Source organism: Oncorhynchus tshawytscha, linkage group LG07 (genome assembly GCF_018296145.1).
Source record: "Oncorhynchus tshawytscha isolate Ot180627B linkage group LG07, Otsh_v2.0, whole genome shotgun sequence".
Taxonomy (NCBI): Eukaryota; Metazoa; Chordata; class Actinopteri; order Salmoniformes; family Salmonidae; genus Oncorhynchus; species Oncorhynchus tshawytscha.
The window spans coordinates 36,178,909-36,196,843 of record NC_056435.1 but is presented as its reverse complement, the minus strand read 5'-3'; the positions used below and the strand labels follow the sequence as shown (position 1 = coordinate 36,196,843).

Sequence of the window (17,935 nt, the reverse complement as noted above, 5' to 3'; positions counted from 1 at the left end):
TCTTCCAGATCTGCCAGTCAACCAGACTCTTCCAGTCAACCAGACTCTTCCAGATCTGCCAGTCAACCAGACTCTTCCAGATCTGCCAGTCAACCAGACTCTTCCAGATCCGCCAGTCAGCCGGGATCTGCCAGAACTGCCAGTCGGCCAGGATCTGCCAGTCGGCCAGGATCCGCCAGTCAGCCAGGATCTGCTGAAACCACCAGCCAGCCAGGATCTGGTAGATCTATCTACCTGCCTGAGCTTCCTCTCACTCCCGAGCTTCCTCTCACTCCCGAGTTTCCTCTCACTCCCGAGTTTCCTCTCACTCCCGAGCTTCCTCTCACTCCCGAGCTTCCTCTCACTCCCGAGCTTCCTCTCACTCCCGAGCTTCCTCTCACTCCCGAGCTTCCTCTCACTCCCGAGCTTCCTCTCACTCCCGAGCTTCCTCTCACTCCCGAGCTTTCTCTCACTCCCGAGCTTCCCCTCAGTCCCGAGCTGCCTCAGTCCCGAGCTGTCCTCCAGGGACGCGAGGAGAGGGGACTAAGACATTGACTGAGTGGGGTCCACGTCCCGCGCCGGAGCCGCCACCATGGACAGACGCCCACCCGGACCCTCCCTATTGTTTTGAGGTGCGTTCGGGAGTCCGCACCTTAGGGGGGGGGGGGTTCTGTCACGCCCTGGTCGAAGTATTTTGTGTTTATCTTCATGTATTGGGTCAGGCCAGGGTGTGGCATGGGATTTTTGTATTGTGGTGTGTTTTGTCTTGGGGTTTTGGTGTTGGTATTGGGATTGTAGCTTAGTGGGGTATCTAGCAAAGTCTATGGCTGTCTGGAGTGGTTCTCAATCAGAGGCAGGTGTTTATCGTTGTCTCTGATTGGGAACCATATTTAGGCAGCCATATTCTTTGAGTTTGTCGTGGGTGATTGTCCTTAGTGTCCTCTGTGTTAGTTTGCACCAGTTTAGGCTGTTTCGGTTTTCACATTACGTTTATTGTTTTTGTAAAGTTCGTGTTTGTTTATTACTAAATAAACATGGATTGCAATAGCCACGCTGCATTTTGGTCCGATCCTTGCTACACCTCCTCGTCCGAGGAGGAGATAGAAGAAAGCCGTTACAATCATCTCCAAAATAGTGTTATTTTTTAAACAAAGCTATTATTATTATATGAATTAAAAATTATATAAAAGCCTGTTGGATATTCTCACAGATATATTAACCCTGTTTTTAGCCGAACAATATACAGTGGAAGTCAGAAAATTACATACACTTTGGTTGGAGTCATTAAAACTTGTTTACATACACTTAGGTTGGAGTCATTAAAACTCGTTTTTCAACCACTCCACACATTTCTTGTTAACAAACTATAGTTTTGGCAAGTCGGTTAGGACATCTACTTTGTGCATGACACAAGTCATTTTTCCAATAATTGTTTGACATCATGGGGAAATCAAAAGAAATCAGGCAAGACCTGACCTGACCTGAAAAAAATTGTAGACCTCCACAAGTCTGGTTCATCCTTGGAAGCAATTTCCAAACGCCTGAAGGTACCGCGTTCTGTACAAACAATAGTACGCAAGAGTAAACACCATGGGACCACGCAGCCGTCATACCACTCAGGAAGGAGACGTGTTCTGTCTCCTAGAGCTGAACGTTCTTTGGTGCAAAAAGTGCAAATCAATCCCAGAACAGCAAAGGACCTTGTGAAGATCCTGGAAGAAACAGGTACAAAAGTATCTATATCCACAGTAAAACAAGTCCTATATCGACATAACCTGAAAGCCCGCTCAGTAAGGAAGAAGCCACTGCTCCAAAACCTCCACAAAAAAGCCAGACTACGGTTTGCAACTACACATGGAGACAAAGATAGTACTTTTTGTAGAAATGTCCTCTGGTCTGATGAAACAAAAAATTGGCCATAATGCCCATCGTTATGTTTAGAGGAAAAAGGGGGAGGCTTGCTGAAGAACACCATCCCAACCGTGAAGCACGGGCGTGGCAGCATCATGTTGTGGGGATTTCTGGTGCAGGAGGGACAAGTGTACTTAACAAAATAGATGGCTTCATGAGGGAGTTCAATTATGTGGATATGTTGAAGCAACATCTCCAGACATCAGTCAGGAAGTTAAAGCTTGGTCGCAAAAGGGTCTTCCAAATGGACAATGACCCCAAGCATACTTCCAAAGTTGTGGTAAAATGGCTTAAGGACAACAAAGTCAAGGTATTGGAGTGGCCATCAAACCTGACTCAGTTACACCAGCCCTGTCAGGAGGAACGGACCAAAATTCACCCAACTTATTGTGGGAAGCTTGTGGAAGGCTACCCGAAACGTTTGACCCAAGTTAAACAATTTAAAAGCAATGCTACCAAATACTAATTGAGTGTATGTAAACGTCTGACCCACTGGGAATGTGATGAAAGAAATAAAAGCTGAAATAAATCATTCTCTATACTATTATTCTGATATTTCACACTCTTATAATAAAGTGGTGATCCTAAGTGACCTAAGACAGGGAATTTTTTACTGGGATTTAATGTCGGGAATTTGATTTGTAATGTATTTGGCTAAGATGTATGGAAACTGTGCACGAGGTTCAAGGCACGATGGCAGGGAGCACGGGATGGGCCGCAGAGCCGCGCACAGAAGACTGACCTAGAGCATGAGGTAGGGAGGAGGAGGAAGGGGGAGGGTAGTGGACCCCTACCCTGCCACACTGGCAACACTAAGGGGCATTGCACTTATCGTGGCGCTGACAAGGGAAACGTTCCCGCTGTTCTGTTCTTAGTGCCAGTCTGCACATTCAAACTAAAATAATGTAACTAATAATGGCATCTTTATGCTTTCATTAATAAAATAATGATAAAAATACTCTTTCAAAATGCCAATGTTTATTTAGTTATGGATCCATAATGAATTACTACGGGAATAAATATCACTGAATTACAGAAATATCCTCCAATCCTCTATACTGTATGTAATTATTGGCGGACAGTCACGCCACATTTTATGATATACTGTAGGCGACATGAGTCTCACTAGTGTTGAGTAATGTGCTGTTAAAAGTGGTGTAGGTCTTATTTATTTAGAAAGCATATTGAACTGAACTATTTTAGCACCGTTTCGCACTGCTCTGAGACAAGAATGGGGACTGGTCTTGATAAATCAATGAGATACATTTTTTTCACTGAATCTCCGTTTGGGTATTGGTTAGACTAGAATTAGATAATTATGGTGTAGAAATGTTATGCTCTTAGTGTAACCTTTATTTAACTAGGCAAGTCAGTTAAGAACAAAGTCTTATTTACAAGGACAGCCTACTCCTTCCTCCCCGTGCCCACATTCTCTAGTACAGCCATTATTGAAGGCTATCAAATGCTTCTCAAAGATGCCTTCTGGTGGTCAAACTAGCACTAACTAGCATTAATGGTACCAGTGGTTCACACATATAATTCTGCGGCACTATGCAAGCTGCGCCGCAGTACGCAGCAACTTTTAAAGGAGGAACCACTGTAACAACGCCCAATGTAGAATGCAGAGCACAGAGAAATTGATAGACTTATTTTCACACAAACACACATACACACACACACACAATGAGCCCCCAAACTGATTGCCAGATAGCCAGTATCTGGCAGACCTGGAGAGTGGATGTATCACTCGGGGTGGTTATCGTGATGAGGTATCCTGTTCAAAAGTGAGGCTTCCCACTATGGTGATAACCTTAAAGCTCCTCTCCTCTCCTGCCAAGTTACACAACCCCACCAGGCTGCGTATCCACACAACATCAAGGCAGTCTACTGGCTAATAGCAACCTCACTGCTTACAGAGAACAAATCAATACACACAATAACTACTAGTTCTGGGCGATAAATTGACAATTATTTTGTGATAAAAGATAAATTGCAATAAAAAACATTTTGGGGGAGGTGCACAGTTACTCTCCATTAGCTCTATTTTTACACCATGTCAAAGAAATTGGCATGCTATATTATCCTAAGTTTGGTTACCAGGTGACCCAGCATATGATTTATAAGATGATATAATGCTGCTTCAGAAAAATACCCGTATTTTAAACATTCATTTAGTTATGCATTTATTTCTGATTTTCAATGTAAAAGTATTTCATACCAAGTTCTTCTCCACTAGTATATTGGTGTTTGGTAAATGCAGCATATTATTTGCTTCAAACACAATCAAAATGTCGGCCTGTGACTTTTTGCTCAAAATAAATACCGATGGCGAGGTGAAGTCGATGGCCTAAACACTGCAGCCCTGTCCATACATTTAGGTTGGTGGCTTTCACCACTTTTGCCCCCCCGTCTGTTGTGGTGCACACCTGCTTCTCCTTTGGCTGATCCCAGGCTGCTAGCGAGTCCTGCAGCCCCTGGCCCTTGACCCCTGACCTGGGCTATTATCTCCCCAGTGTGTTCCTCTAGAAAGTAGGCAGTCTGCTCTGCTAGCACCTGCTGCACAGCTTCCAGTCGACATGGGATGTAGCGCAGTGTCAATGACATATAGGGCTCCCTTTGTTGATGTGAAATAGTGCACCTGTTTCAGATCCGATGATGTCCTGTACGTGGCATTTCGTATTTCTTGTCCAGAGTGTGAACCATCTTCTTGAACCCACTTTGTTCAACTGTTGAATTTGGGGCAGCATTTTCTTTGTCTCCATTCATTTCCCCCCACTAATGAACGAGGCTACTCAGTTACACTCAGTTACACCAGCTCTGTCAAGAGGAATGGGATCAAATTCACCCAACTTATCGTGGGAAGCTTGTGGAAGGCTACCCAAAACATTTGACTCAAGTTAAACAATTTAAAAGAAATGCTACCAAATACTAATTGAGTATATGTACATTTCTGACCCACTGGGAATGTGATGAAAGAAATAAAAGCTGAATTATATCATTCTCTCTACTATTATTCTGACATTTCACATTCTTAAAATTAAGTGGTGATCATATCTGACCTAAGACAGGGATTACATGTCAGCAATTGTGAAAAACTGAGTTTAAATGTATTTGGCTAAAGTGTATGTGAACTTGCGAATTCAAATGTATGCAACATTTATTCGGTATGAGTTAGCAAGTTGTCGGTAATTTCCGGTTTATCGTCCTAGCTCTAATAACTGAAGCCATTTATCAATCAAGTGACCCCCTTCAAGGAGAGTTCATATGTGTGGACATCTCTGCCTGTGTATGCGTGTGTATACATCGCTTTCAGTGAGTGTGCGTGTGTCTCAGTCAGCGTGTGTGTGTGTGTGTGTGTGTGTGTGTGTGTGTGTGTGTGTGTGTGTGTGTGTGTGTGTGTGTGTGTGTGTGTGTGTGTGTGTGTGTGTGTGTGTGTGTGTGTGTGGTGATTAGATTGTTCTCCTCTAGCTGTAGCACGTATTAATTAAATGATGTCGGTTGCCATACAGAACAAATTGTCCCTATCGGCTCACGTGAGCTCTCAGGGCAGCGGCTCCCATTGCCTTTACGGCCCACCCTCGCACCTTGATTGAAATAGATTGTGGTAGTAACATCTATCATTACAGTTTTATTGGCTTATTTACAGTCTACATGTTCAGTGATTCACCGTACGCTCATTCAGATACACACGTGTGAGCAGAGCAGACCCAGGCCCAGCATCGCTCTCAGAGGTTTAATACTGACTGGAGCAAGCATTACTATTGTAACAGGAAGTTTACTTCTGATTAACTCAGCCACGGTGTACAGTACATTAAGGAAAGGCAGTGTCTTTTAGGTGATGGAGGAGTGTTTTGTCTTTCATTTAGGTGACTTTCCATTCCTCACTGTATCAATTATCTCAATTATAATGTCACAGTGCTGCTACCAGTTCAGCAGAGTTCAACCTTAATGAGAAATGAGCTCCAGATTTGAACAGAGAAAAGGAATTCATACAGTTGTGCACTTGTTGGTGTTAGACATTCGTTAAGTAGTAAATTGAGGAGGAGGCAAGGCCTGGTACTGTAATAGGGTTTTGGCCCTCCAGCCAGGCTAGTTGTTGATGAAGCGGGACGGCCTAGACACTTTGTCTCTGCTTCCTCTCTCTGTCACCAGTCACCTTGGTTACAGCGCGACATTCATCAGCTTGAAGAATCGAGTGCCACCGACGTCACCATCCTCAGAAACAAGATGGAGCACTTTAAGTTGATATCGCCGCAAAATACCCTTCTCTTAATTGATCGGAGTTGCCATTTTTACGTGGGAATACATATAATAAAGGTCCAAAAGCCGTAAGCACACAGCTATTCTTTAGCACTCGTGTCACTGAGAAGGGAAATGCATGTGCATCAGGGCTGTTGGATGGATGATAGCAAGATGAGATGTCATGTGGCTCTGGCCTGGTGTTTCTGCCTTGTCTCTATGGTGTCGTTTGCCTGAGTCAGACTGCCTGCATGGGGAGAGGGACTGTGCTGTGGTACTGGCCATGTACCACAGCACAGTACAGTACCATGGTACTGGGCCATGTAGGAACAGACACAGCATGTAACCCCATGGAGAAGGTCCCCAGGGGACAGAGTTGCAGGCTTTAACAGACAATTATTAATAATGAAACTATAATTCCCATGGTCACGCTCTCCATCTTTCTCTTTCTGCCTCCCTCCCTTTCTCTTTTTCTCCTAACCGCCCCCCCCCCGTCTCTATCTTTGAAGCCATCTCTCTCCCTCTGTCGTTCTTGGCAGAGGGCTGTCTTAGGTAGGCAGATTTGGCGCATGGCTCTGCTTAAATAAAACCCCAGTGCAGATACAGTCATTCAGAGCTCTCTGTGGTTTGCCATCTGCCAAAAACATGATTTTTTTTTAAAGAAAAGAGGTGCAGTGGGAGAGAACTCAAAGGATTGTGGTAGATGTACGATGCCTCACACAGTGAGTGCGAACAGAGGAACAGAGGAAGACAGTGGGTGGTTACGACACATCAGAGTGGGAGTTAACGGAGGTGGCTGAGACCTGGGGCCTCATTTATCGAAGGTGCGTGCGTACCATAAAAGATGCACTATTTTTCAAAAGTTGGTGTTTATCCATTTTGAACTTGACGGTAAAGTGTGCGTATCGTCGCGCAAAACTCAGACCATACGTTCGTACAACTTCTAGTGGTTGATCAATTGTATTCCAAGCAAATATTGTTATTTTGAAGTGGATTATAAAAATGGTTGGTTAATAAAAACATTATAGCGTACGCCTAATGATAAAACAGATGCATTGGCCGTTGGTGAGGAGTCCATATGGCAGCATGTGTTTCTTTTACTTGTATTAGATAGGCCTAAATCATGATCACATTGCAGGACATGTCTGCTTTGTGACATGACTGGTTTATTGGTTTATTCCCGCTACACAACCATTATTAGCCTACCATTATTATCCATCGCTCATTTAATAGCCAAACATGCTCGAAAGTAAATAGACTGGTAGCCAATTTAAAATATTTGACAGTATGTGCAGGCTACAGTATTGCTGTGTGATAGAATCACAACATCATAGCCTATTTAAACTCAGAGCCAATACCAAGGCAGGAGATTAAAACAACTAAATCTATTGATGAACAAAATATTAAACAACAATTCATATGTTCCATAGTAGTAACACGACGAGTTGAGTTTTTACCAAAAAGTTATATTTTGGTTTCATCTGACCATATGACATTCTCCCAATCTTCTTCTGGATCATCCAAATGCTCTCTAGTAAACTTCAGACGGGCCTGGACATGTACTGGCTTAAGCAGGGGGACACGTCTGGCACTGCAGGATTTGAGTCCCTGGCGGCGTAGTGTGTTACTGATGGTAGGCTTTGTTACTTTGGTCCCAGCTCTCTGCAGGTCATTCACTAGGTCCCCCCGTGTGGTTCTGGGATTTTTGCTCACCGTTCTTGTGATCATTTTGACCCCACGGGGTGAGATCTTGCATGGAGCCCCAGATCAAGGGAGATTATCAGTGGTCTTGTATGTCTTCCATTTCCTAATAATTGCTCCCACAGTTTATTTCTTCAAACCAAGCTGCTTACCTATTGCAGATTCAGTCTTCCCAGCCTGGTGCAGGTCTACAATTTTGTTTCTGGTGTCCTTTGACAGCTCTTTGGTCTTGGCCATAGTGGAGTTTGGAGTGTGACTGTTTGAGGTTGTGGACAGGTGTCTTTTATACTGATAACAAGTTCAAACAGGTGCCATTAATACAGGTAACGAGTGGAGGACAGAGGAGCCTCTTAAAGAAGTTACAGGTCTGTGAGAGCCAGAAATCTTGCTTGTTTGTAGGTGACCAAATACTTATTTTCCACCATAATTTGCAAATAAATTCATTAAAAATCCTACAATGTGATTTTCTGGATTTTGTTTTCTCATTTTGTCTGTCATAGTTGAAGTGTACCTATGATGAATATTACAGGCCTCTCTCATATTTTTAAGTGGGAGAACTTGCACAATTGGTGGCTGACTAAATACTTTCTTGCCCCACTATATGTATAAATCCTAAGAATTTGTTGTGGAAGCAAATCCAAGTCTGCCAGAATTTACTCCGAAATGTACACATGGTTGAAAAATTAAGGTCATGGACTTAGTGGGTCAGTGAAGAACAAAGGAGTGCCTTGGGAGGGTGAGGAAGGAAGGAAGGAAGGAAGGAAGGAAGGAAGGTAGCAGGGAAGGTTGCACCTGTAACTTTTAGGTTAGTCTCTGATGCTATTTACAATGATGTCCTGCAGGAGGGGTCTTCCTCGTCTCTCCATGTGGAGAGAAAAGGAAAGGACACCATTGAAGTGTGTTGAAGCTCAGTGTGGGGCTTTGTCTCCATACTTAAAGATGGCTTCCTTTCCTTGTCTCCTCCTGCTGAGTGCCAGGAAAAAGATAGCAATCCTGTTTTTAACACTCCTTTCAACCTTTCTGTGAGATGAAATAATGACGTAGGGTAATGATGTGTATTTTTGCATCTTCCTCCATCTCTCAGTAGTGCTAATCACAGTCATTTTCTCCCTGCTTTACCTGCTGCTCTGCTGCTCACAGACATGGACTATCTGTCACCCCATTTCAGCTGTGTTTTAAAAACATATTCTGAGTGCCTGAGTGCGTGCCTGTTTGGCTAGCTGTATGACCTACATAGTTATAGAGTCCATTGACGTCATGTGTATTATTCCTCTGGCTCAGGTCAAACAGACTTCTGATTGACTCTGATTGTTCTCACCATACGAGATTGTACTCACTCTACAAGAAATTGACTCCCCCCCCTCTCTCCTCTCTCTCCCCTCTCTATCCTCCCTCTCTCCCCCTCTCTATCCTCTCTCTCTCACTCTCTCTCTGCCCTCTCACTCTCTCTCTCTCTCTCTCTCTCTCTCTCTTCTCTTTCTCTCTTTCTCTTTCTCTCTCCCCTCTCTATCCTCCCTCCCTCTCTCACCCCTCTCTATCCTCCTCTCTCTCTTCCTCTCTCTCTGCCCTCTCTCCCCCCTCTCTCCTCTCTCTCCCCTCTCTATCCTCCCTCCCTCTCTCGCCCCTCTCTATCCTCTCTCTCTCCCTCTCTCTCTGCCCTCCCTTCTCTTTCTGTAACTACTGTTTTCTCTCTTTGTTGGGTGAAAGTATCAGAGGGTGTTGAATCAATGTTAGATTTCAATGTATTAGATATAACCCAGGTTCTAATGTGTGTCTCCTGCTCCTCTCTCCTCTCCTGTTGTCAGGTGGGACTGAAGGACAACCCAGCAGTGGACCCCATTATCCATGGCCTGAGGGGCGTAGTCCATCATGGTGAGTGACACTTCCATCACCCAATCATTCCAGGAGGGACTTTGAATTGACCAGTCATTGACCAACATTTGTTCATTGAGGATAACAACATAATTTTTGCAAGGTTGCATGTAACACCGTAATATCTCATCTCCTTTTCATTCGTGTTTCAGCAATTGGGTAGTCCATTTTTTTTGCAACAGCCTAATTATATCGAACATACCCCGGGTTGCCCCCAGGAGTCCCGACAGACAAAATAAACTATTAGGAATATTAATGTTGGTTCTGCCCACACTTTTTAGCAGATCTGCAAGAGACAATTCAAGCCTTGTCTGGATGAGACCAGAGGGATATGGGTGTGTCCTTGGTGTAGTGATTATAGTTGGGTAATTGTTTGAACTCTGATATGAGATAAAGCTGCTAAATCTGACAGGAATTGTGTTATAAGGGTGAAGGCTTAAGGCACTCGACAGGCAAAGATAAAGACTACTCTGATCTTTGATTCACTGAGCTCTCACTGATGTAGAAGGACTGTGTAACTTTGAAATACTAATACATTAAGAATTTGTCTTACGCACAGAGCTATATCTGTATCGTAAAACAATGCAGAACTATATTGCAAGATGGTGATGATGATGGTAATGACAGTAATGATGATGATGATACAATCTTCGTTGTCACGTTATTTTTTGTGTAACCAGTGAAAGCCATCAACATCAATATCATAATTATCCTCCCCGTCAATTTCACAATGACAGTCGCCATGACAGTCGCAATGATAGTCCCGTTGCCTTCGTGTCTTTGATGCCATGTGTTATTGCTGAGGGCTCTGGCGGTGTCCTGTGGTGAGAGGGTGGAGATATGATTGGACGAGAGAGGATGAGAGAGGGAGTGTGACTGGAAACGGGAAATGGGAGGGAACGTGAGGGAGGACAGGACAGAGGGAGTGTGATGATGGCAGTATAAAGGAGGAGAGGAGAAGGGGAGGGAGTGTGAATGGAGAGAACAGAAAAGAAGGGAGTGTGCTGGGGGAAGACGAAAAGGAGGGAGGGAATGTGACGGGAGAAGAGAGGGAGGAAGAGCTAAGGCTGAGAGAGAGGAGGCAGACTGTGGCGTGCCCAGGGCCAGGCAGCGTGACGGGGGGTGAGATATGCACTGTCTTTATCCGAGACAGATATGACCGTGGGGTCCCCCGCCTCCCTCATCTCCCCCTTTCCTCCCCCGCTGACAGGCCTGTCTCTTGCTGTCTCCCAGTTGTGAATGGAGAGATGTATTTTAAGCTCTGCCGCCCCCAGACGGGGAGGGGACAGGCACGGAGGGAGGGAGGGAGGGAGATTCTCAAGATTTATGGATTTGAATTAAGCATTCTCATACACACACATACTCATAAACTCACACACAAACTTCCAGCAAACAAATAGCAAAACACATGCTAAATTCTACACAATTATTCCTTCCAACACAGTGTTTCCCCTGTCTTCATTTAGCAGCGCCACACCTCCACTGCTAATCGTTGGCGCCACTGAAAAACATAAATACTATTATTATTCTTTATTTTTATTCTGCCGAGACGTTTAATATCACAGGGACAAGTTACAACAAGTTACATATCTTCCTCAGATTCTCATCAGATCGTTTCAGAAACCTCCAATGTAACTACACTGAACACAAATAATTATCCAACAATTTCTAAGATTTTACTGAGTTACAGTTCATTAGACCCTAATCTATGGATTTCACATGACTGGGAATACAGTTTTGCATCTGTTGGTCACAGATACCTTAAAAAAAGGTAGGGGCGTGGATCAGAAAATCAGTCAGTATCTGGTGTGACCACCATCTGCCTCATGCAGCGCGACACATCTTCTTCACATAGAGAAATTAACATTCAATTCTCTGGCAACAGCCCTGGTGGACATTCCTGCAGTCAGCATGCCAATTGTAGGCTCCCTCAAAACATGAGACATTTGTGGCATTGTGTTGGGTTCAGGAAGGATCACATAATTCCATCCAGGTCAGTAGGAAGGAAGAGCCAATGTATTATACTCTTGAGCACACATTCCATAACTACAGGTGGCAGTAAATCCTCAAATAGGCTTTAAACCAGTTCAAACAACACACTCCAGGTGGCAATGTGGACCCTTTCAGTGTGTTTTCCCATCTCATGGAAGTAGTGGAAGAAGAACATTGACTACTTCAAAGTGGAGATGGGCTCAATAGCACTACCCATGCTCACAGACGCCATAATGGGACAGATACTTTGTTGCGTTTTCTAACCATCTCTATGAGCCAACCCTATTAATAGATGAATGTAAAGATTGTCAGCTATGAAACAGTAATGTTACTCTAGATCAATCATCTCTGGGGTTAGTATAGAATTGTCCGGTGATGTCATTGGGTTCAAGAGATAAAATGAAACAAAAGAAGAGAACGTCATTTAATTTTCAAGCATTCCTGTCAGAATGCCCCAGAAGTGACCTTCTCACAGTCGTCCAACATCAACACCCCCCCAACCAACCCTTCTCCCCCACAGTCGTCCAACAACACCCCCTTCTCACAGTCCCCAACCAACCCTTCTCACAGTCGTCCAACAACACCCCCCAACCAACCCTTCCCCCAACAACACCCCCCCACCAACCCTTCTCACAGTCGTCTAACAACACCCCCAACCAACCCTTCTCACAGTCGTCTAACAACACCCCCCAACCAACCCTTCTCACAGTCGTCAACAACACCCCCCAACCAACCCTTCTCACAGTCGTCAAACAACACCCCCCAGTCGTCCAACAACCAACCCTTCTCACAGTCGTCCAACAACACCCCCCCCCCCAACCAACCAACCCTTCTCACAGTCGTCCAACAACACCCCCAACCAACCAACCCTTCTCACAGTCGTCCAACAACACCCCCCCCAACCAACCCTTCTCACAGTCGTCCAACAACACCCCCCAACCAACCCTTCTCACAGTCATCCAACAACACCCCCCCCCCCCCCCAACCAACCCTTCTCACAGTCGTCCAACAACACCCCCCCCCCCCAACCAACCCTTCTCACAGTCGTCCAACAACACCCCCCCAACCAACCCTTCTCAACCAAACCTTCTCACAGTCGTCCAACAACACCCCCTCCCCCAACCAACCCTTCTCACAGTCGTCCAACAACACCCCCCCCCCTTCTCCCCCAACAACACCCCCAACCAACCCTTCTCACAGTCGTCCAACACCCCCCACACCCCCCAACCACCCCCCCCACCCCCTTCTCACAGTCGTCCAACAACACCCCCCAACCAACCCTTCTCACAGTCGTCCAACAACACCCCCAACCAACCCTTCTCACATTCGTCCAACAACACCCCCCCCTCCCCCAACCAACCAACCCTTCTCACAGTCGTCCAACAACACCCCCCCCCCCCAACCAACCCTTCTCACAGTCGTCCAACAACACCCCCACAGTGGTCCCCCCAACCAACCAACCCTTTCTCACAGTCGTCCAACACACCCCCCCCCCCAACCCTTCTCAACCAACCCTTCTCACATTCGTCCAACAACACCCCCCCCCAACCCCCACAGTCGTCCAACCAACCCTTCTCACAGTCGTCCAACAACACCCCCCCCAACCAACCCTTCTCACAGTCGTCCAACAACACCCCCCCCCCCAACCAACCCTTCTCAACCCTTTCTCACAGTCGTCCAACAACACCCCCAACCAACCAACCCTTCTCACAGTCGTCCCCCAACCCTTCTCACACAACAACACCCCCCTCCCCCAACCAACCAACCCTTCTCACAGTAGTCCAACAACACCCCCCTCCCCCAACCAACCCCCTTCTCACAGTCGTCCAACAACACCCCCCAACCAACCCTTCTCACAGTCGTCCAACAACACCCCCCCCCCCAACCAACCCTTCTCACAGTCGTCCAACAACACCCCCAACCAACCCTTCTCACAGTCGTCCAACAACACCCCCCCCCCCAACCCTTCTCACAGTCGTCCAACAACACCCCCAACCAACCCTTCTCACAGTCGTCCAACAACACCCCCCCCCCCAACCAACCCTCTCACAGTCGTCCAACAACACCCCCAACCCTCCCCCAACCAACCAACCCTTCTCACAGTCGTCCAACAACACCCCCCAACCAACCCTTCTCACAGTCGTCCAACAACACCCCCCCCCCCAACCAACCCTTCTCACAGTCGTCCAACACCCCCCACACCCCCAACACCCCCTCCCCCAACCAACTCTTCTCACAGTCGTCCAACAACACCCCCCAACCAACCCTTCTCACAGTCGTCCAACAACACCCCCCCAACCAACCCTTCTCACAGTCGTCCAACAACACCCTTCTCACAGTCGTCCAACAACAACCCCCAACCAACCCTTCTCAAGTCCCAACACCCCCCAACCAACCCTTCTCACAGTCGTCCAACAACACCCCCCCAACCAACCCCCTCAACCAACCCCTTCTTCTCACAGTCCCAACAACACCCCCCCAACCAACCCTTCTCACAGTCGTCCAACAACACCCCCCAACCAACCCTTCTCAAGTCGTCCAACAACACCCCCCAACCAACCCTTCTCACAGTCGTCCAACAACACCCCCCCAACCAACCCTTCTCACAGTCGTCCAACAACACCCCCAACCAACCCTTCTCACAGTCGTCCAACAACACCCCCCCTTCTCCTCCCCCAACCAACCAACCCTTCTCACAGTCGTCCAACAACACCCCCCCCAACCAACCAACCCTTCTCACAGTCGTCCAACAACACCCCCTCCCCCCCCAACCAACCAACCCTTCTCACAGTCGTCCAACAACACCCCCAACCAACCCTTCTCACAGTCGTCCAACAACACCCCCCCCCCAACCAACCCTTCTCACAGTCGTCCAAACAACACCCCCTCCCCCCCCCCCAACCAACCCTTCTCACAGTCGTCCAACAACACCCCCCCCCCCAACCAACCCTTCTCACAGTCGTCCAACAACACCCCCCCCAACCAACCCTTCTTCACAGTCTTCCAACAACACCCCCCACAACCAACCCTTCTCACAATCGTTGCCACCGCTGCTGAAATAAATCCTAACACTGCAACACATCCTATCCCGTTCCCTGGGATCCATCCACACGTAGACGCACAAACAAACACTTGTTAGAAGTGTCAGAGGAAGATTTGTTGTGAGAACGTTGTGAAGCCATCCACTGTTTTCAATGGCTCTGTGTGTTTCCTGTGGCTCAAAGGAAGTTGTATTTAATTGTATTATGAATGTGGCGGCGACGGAGCTCATTCTGCTGCTATTTTAAGCACAGGGCCTGTGGAACAGGAAATCTGTCTGCTCAAGTAATCATCCATTAGGTTACTTAGTCTTAATATTTAATTATACGTCAAGGGCCGGTACAGAATCTAGGCGCAAAGACACGTCCTCAGGACACATATCAGAAGACGCCGAGTGCTTACAGACACAGTTCTGAGTATCTGTGTGTGTGTGCTTGTGTGAGACCATGCATGTGTATGTGTCTGTGTGTAGTTTACAGCTCAGATATCTCTTGTGCAGGAGATAGATGTTGCGAGTGGATTTAAGCTGGGGCCAGTCAACACATGCATGTACATTAAATGACGCCCAAGGCATTGTCTGGCTTTAATCTTACCGGAACGATGAAAATCCTTTGTTCATTCATTTCCTATTTGAATAAACGCGATGAGTGCAGGAGACTCTGTAAGGTACACTCAGTACAGTGGGTGCCCATCTACACATGCAAATCATAGGCTACATTGGGTGCGTTCTCAGCCCTCTCTTGTACTCCCTGTTCATCCATGACTGCGTGGCCATGCGCGCCTCCAACTCAATCATCACGTTTGCAGACGACACTACAGTGGTAGGCTTGATTACCAACAACGACGAGACGGCCTACAGGGAGGAGTTGAGGGCCCTTGGAGTGTGGTGTCAGGACAATAACGTGTCACTCAATGTCAACAAAACAAAGGAGATGATCGTGGACTTCAGGAAACAGCAGAGGGAGCATCCCCCCATCCACATCGACAGGACAGTAGTGGAGAAGGTGGAAAGTTAAGTTCCTCTACGTACACATCACGGACAAACCGAAATGGTCCACCCACACAGACAGCCTGGTAAAGTGGTGCAACAGCTCCTCTTCAACCTCAGGAGGCTGAAGGAATTTGGCTTGTCACCTAAAACACTCACAAACTTTTACAGATGCACAATCTAGAGCATCCTGTCGGGCTGTATCACCGCCTGGTACGGCAGCTGCTCCGCCCACAACCGCAAGCTCTCCAGAGGGTAGTGAGGTCTGCACAACGCATCACTGGGGGCAAACTACCTGCCCTCCAGGAACCCTACATGTCACAGGAAGGCCAAAACGATCATCAAGGACAACAACCACCCGAGCCACTGCCTGTTCACCCCGCTATCATTCAGAAGGTGAGGTCAGAACAGGTGCAGCAAAGCTGGGACCGAGAGACTGAAAAACAATCTCCAGGCCATCAGACATCCGCCATCACCAACATAGAGTGGCTGCTGCCAACATACAGACTCAAATCTCTGGCCACTTTAATAAATGTAGTAATGGATTTAATAAAGGTATCCCTCGTCACTTTAAATAACGCCATTTATTGATGTTTTCATATCCTAGATTACTCATCTCATATGCATATACTGTATTCTATACCATCTACTGCATCTTGCCTATGCCGCATGGCCATCGCTCATCCATGTATTTATATGTACATATTCATCCCTTTACATTTGTGTGTATAAGGTAGTCGTTGTGAATTTGTTAGATTACTTGTTAGATATTTCTCCACTGTTGGAACTAAAAGCACAAGCATTTTGCTACACTCGCATTAACATCTGCTAACCATGTGTATGTGACCAATACAATTTGATTTGATTTGAAATATGCTGTAAGCCACAGACTTTTGTCTGTCTGAAGACGTGGGTATTTGAGCTGTGAAAAGGTACATAATATGAAGGTTTAGGAGTGATTCAAGTATCTACTAATAAACACATCCCAGCTATATGATATAATGGTGTCTTAATGCTGGATATGACGGACGTAAAGGAGAGGGGGGCTGATGAGGTGACATACTGTACTCCCCTAACCCTGTACGTCATTGTATTCTCTTGCATGTACTGTATGTACAGTATATGTACATTGTCCAGTGTTAGCTCAGTGTTAGCTCAGTGTTAGCTCAGTGTTAGCTCAGTGTTAGCTCAGTGTTAGCTCAGTGTTAGCTCAGTGTTAGCTCAGTGTTAGCTCAGTGAACCGTTCTTTCTCAGTGGTCTCCTGTGACAGTGCTGAAATGAACTCCCCGCTCCTCACTGGCATTACAAGTCCATTAATTCAGCGTCTCACAGTGGCTTTGAAGTCTCCACTGACTCTGCACTCTCCAACCCTGATTGGAAATGAATTTATAAAGGCTGAAATAGCTTAGTGTACAGTAGACTACAGTACAGCATGTGAACCTAGCTAGTGGTACAGCTGTGGTAGAAGCAGTAGTATAGTGCCTTCCCTGCTACTGTGCCTGCTTCTCTCTGTCCTCCATTCTCCAGCAGTGGCTTTAATCCCCCAGCTCTCCCATTCACGTCCAATCTGATGCGGCTTCGTGGTGCGTTGCTACCACGCTAAGCCCCTTTTTCACCCCCGCTCAATAGGATTCCCAGTTTAGTTATGTATTGAAAATGTGGGCCAGGAGGATTCATACAGCCATTTTGTTTTGTTTCCTCTCCACATCTTTGGAGGTTATTTACATTGTTATCTCTATTTTTGAGGGGTTGGGGGTAGACTCCTCACTGTTGGTCATGAAAAGTTATGGCACAAGAGGTTTGCCTCTCTCTTTATCTCTATCCTAGGCTGAGTGTGGATACCATCGTTGTCTTTGACTGGTAAGCATTGCCATCACAAAAGGATTTTGGAAGGAAATGGGCAGATTGTCCTCAGTGGGATTGATCAGCTATAAGAGGGGTATTTTTGTGTCAATCTTGAGTCTTCCATTGGGTTCTGATGTAGCCTGGGACACTGGGGCCAGATTCAGTGGTTACACACAGCAGCTCTGACTCAGGCCTGGTTGAATAATCCTTACGACTTACATCAGTACTAGAGGGTTATACCTAGATCCCCATGACCCTGTTTATTCCAATCAAAAAGGATATCTTCTCATTCACAAGCATTGTAGTATAGATATATACTACATGTTTATAGTGTCTGTATGGGATGTGACTGAATGGTCAATACTGATT

General features: G+C 46.3%; 1 protein-coding gene across 1 annotated transcript in view; it reads left to right on the top strand.

Annotated features, from left to right (window-relative positions):
- Nucleotides 1-17,935, top strand: part of ptprga (protein tyrosine phosphatase receptor type Ga) — a 277,028-nt gene that overhangs the window by 213,428 nt on the left and 45,665 nt on the right. The window contains exon 6 of the mRNA XM_024427029.2: nucleotides 9,636-9,702. Coding sequence (XP_024282797.1) covers nucleotides 9,636-9,702 — 67 coding nt within the window. The remainder of the gene's footprint in view (nucleotides 1-9,635; nucleotides 9,703-17,935) is intronic.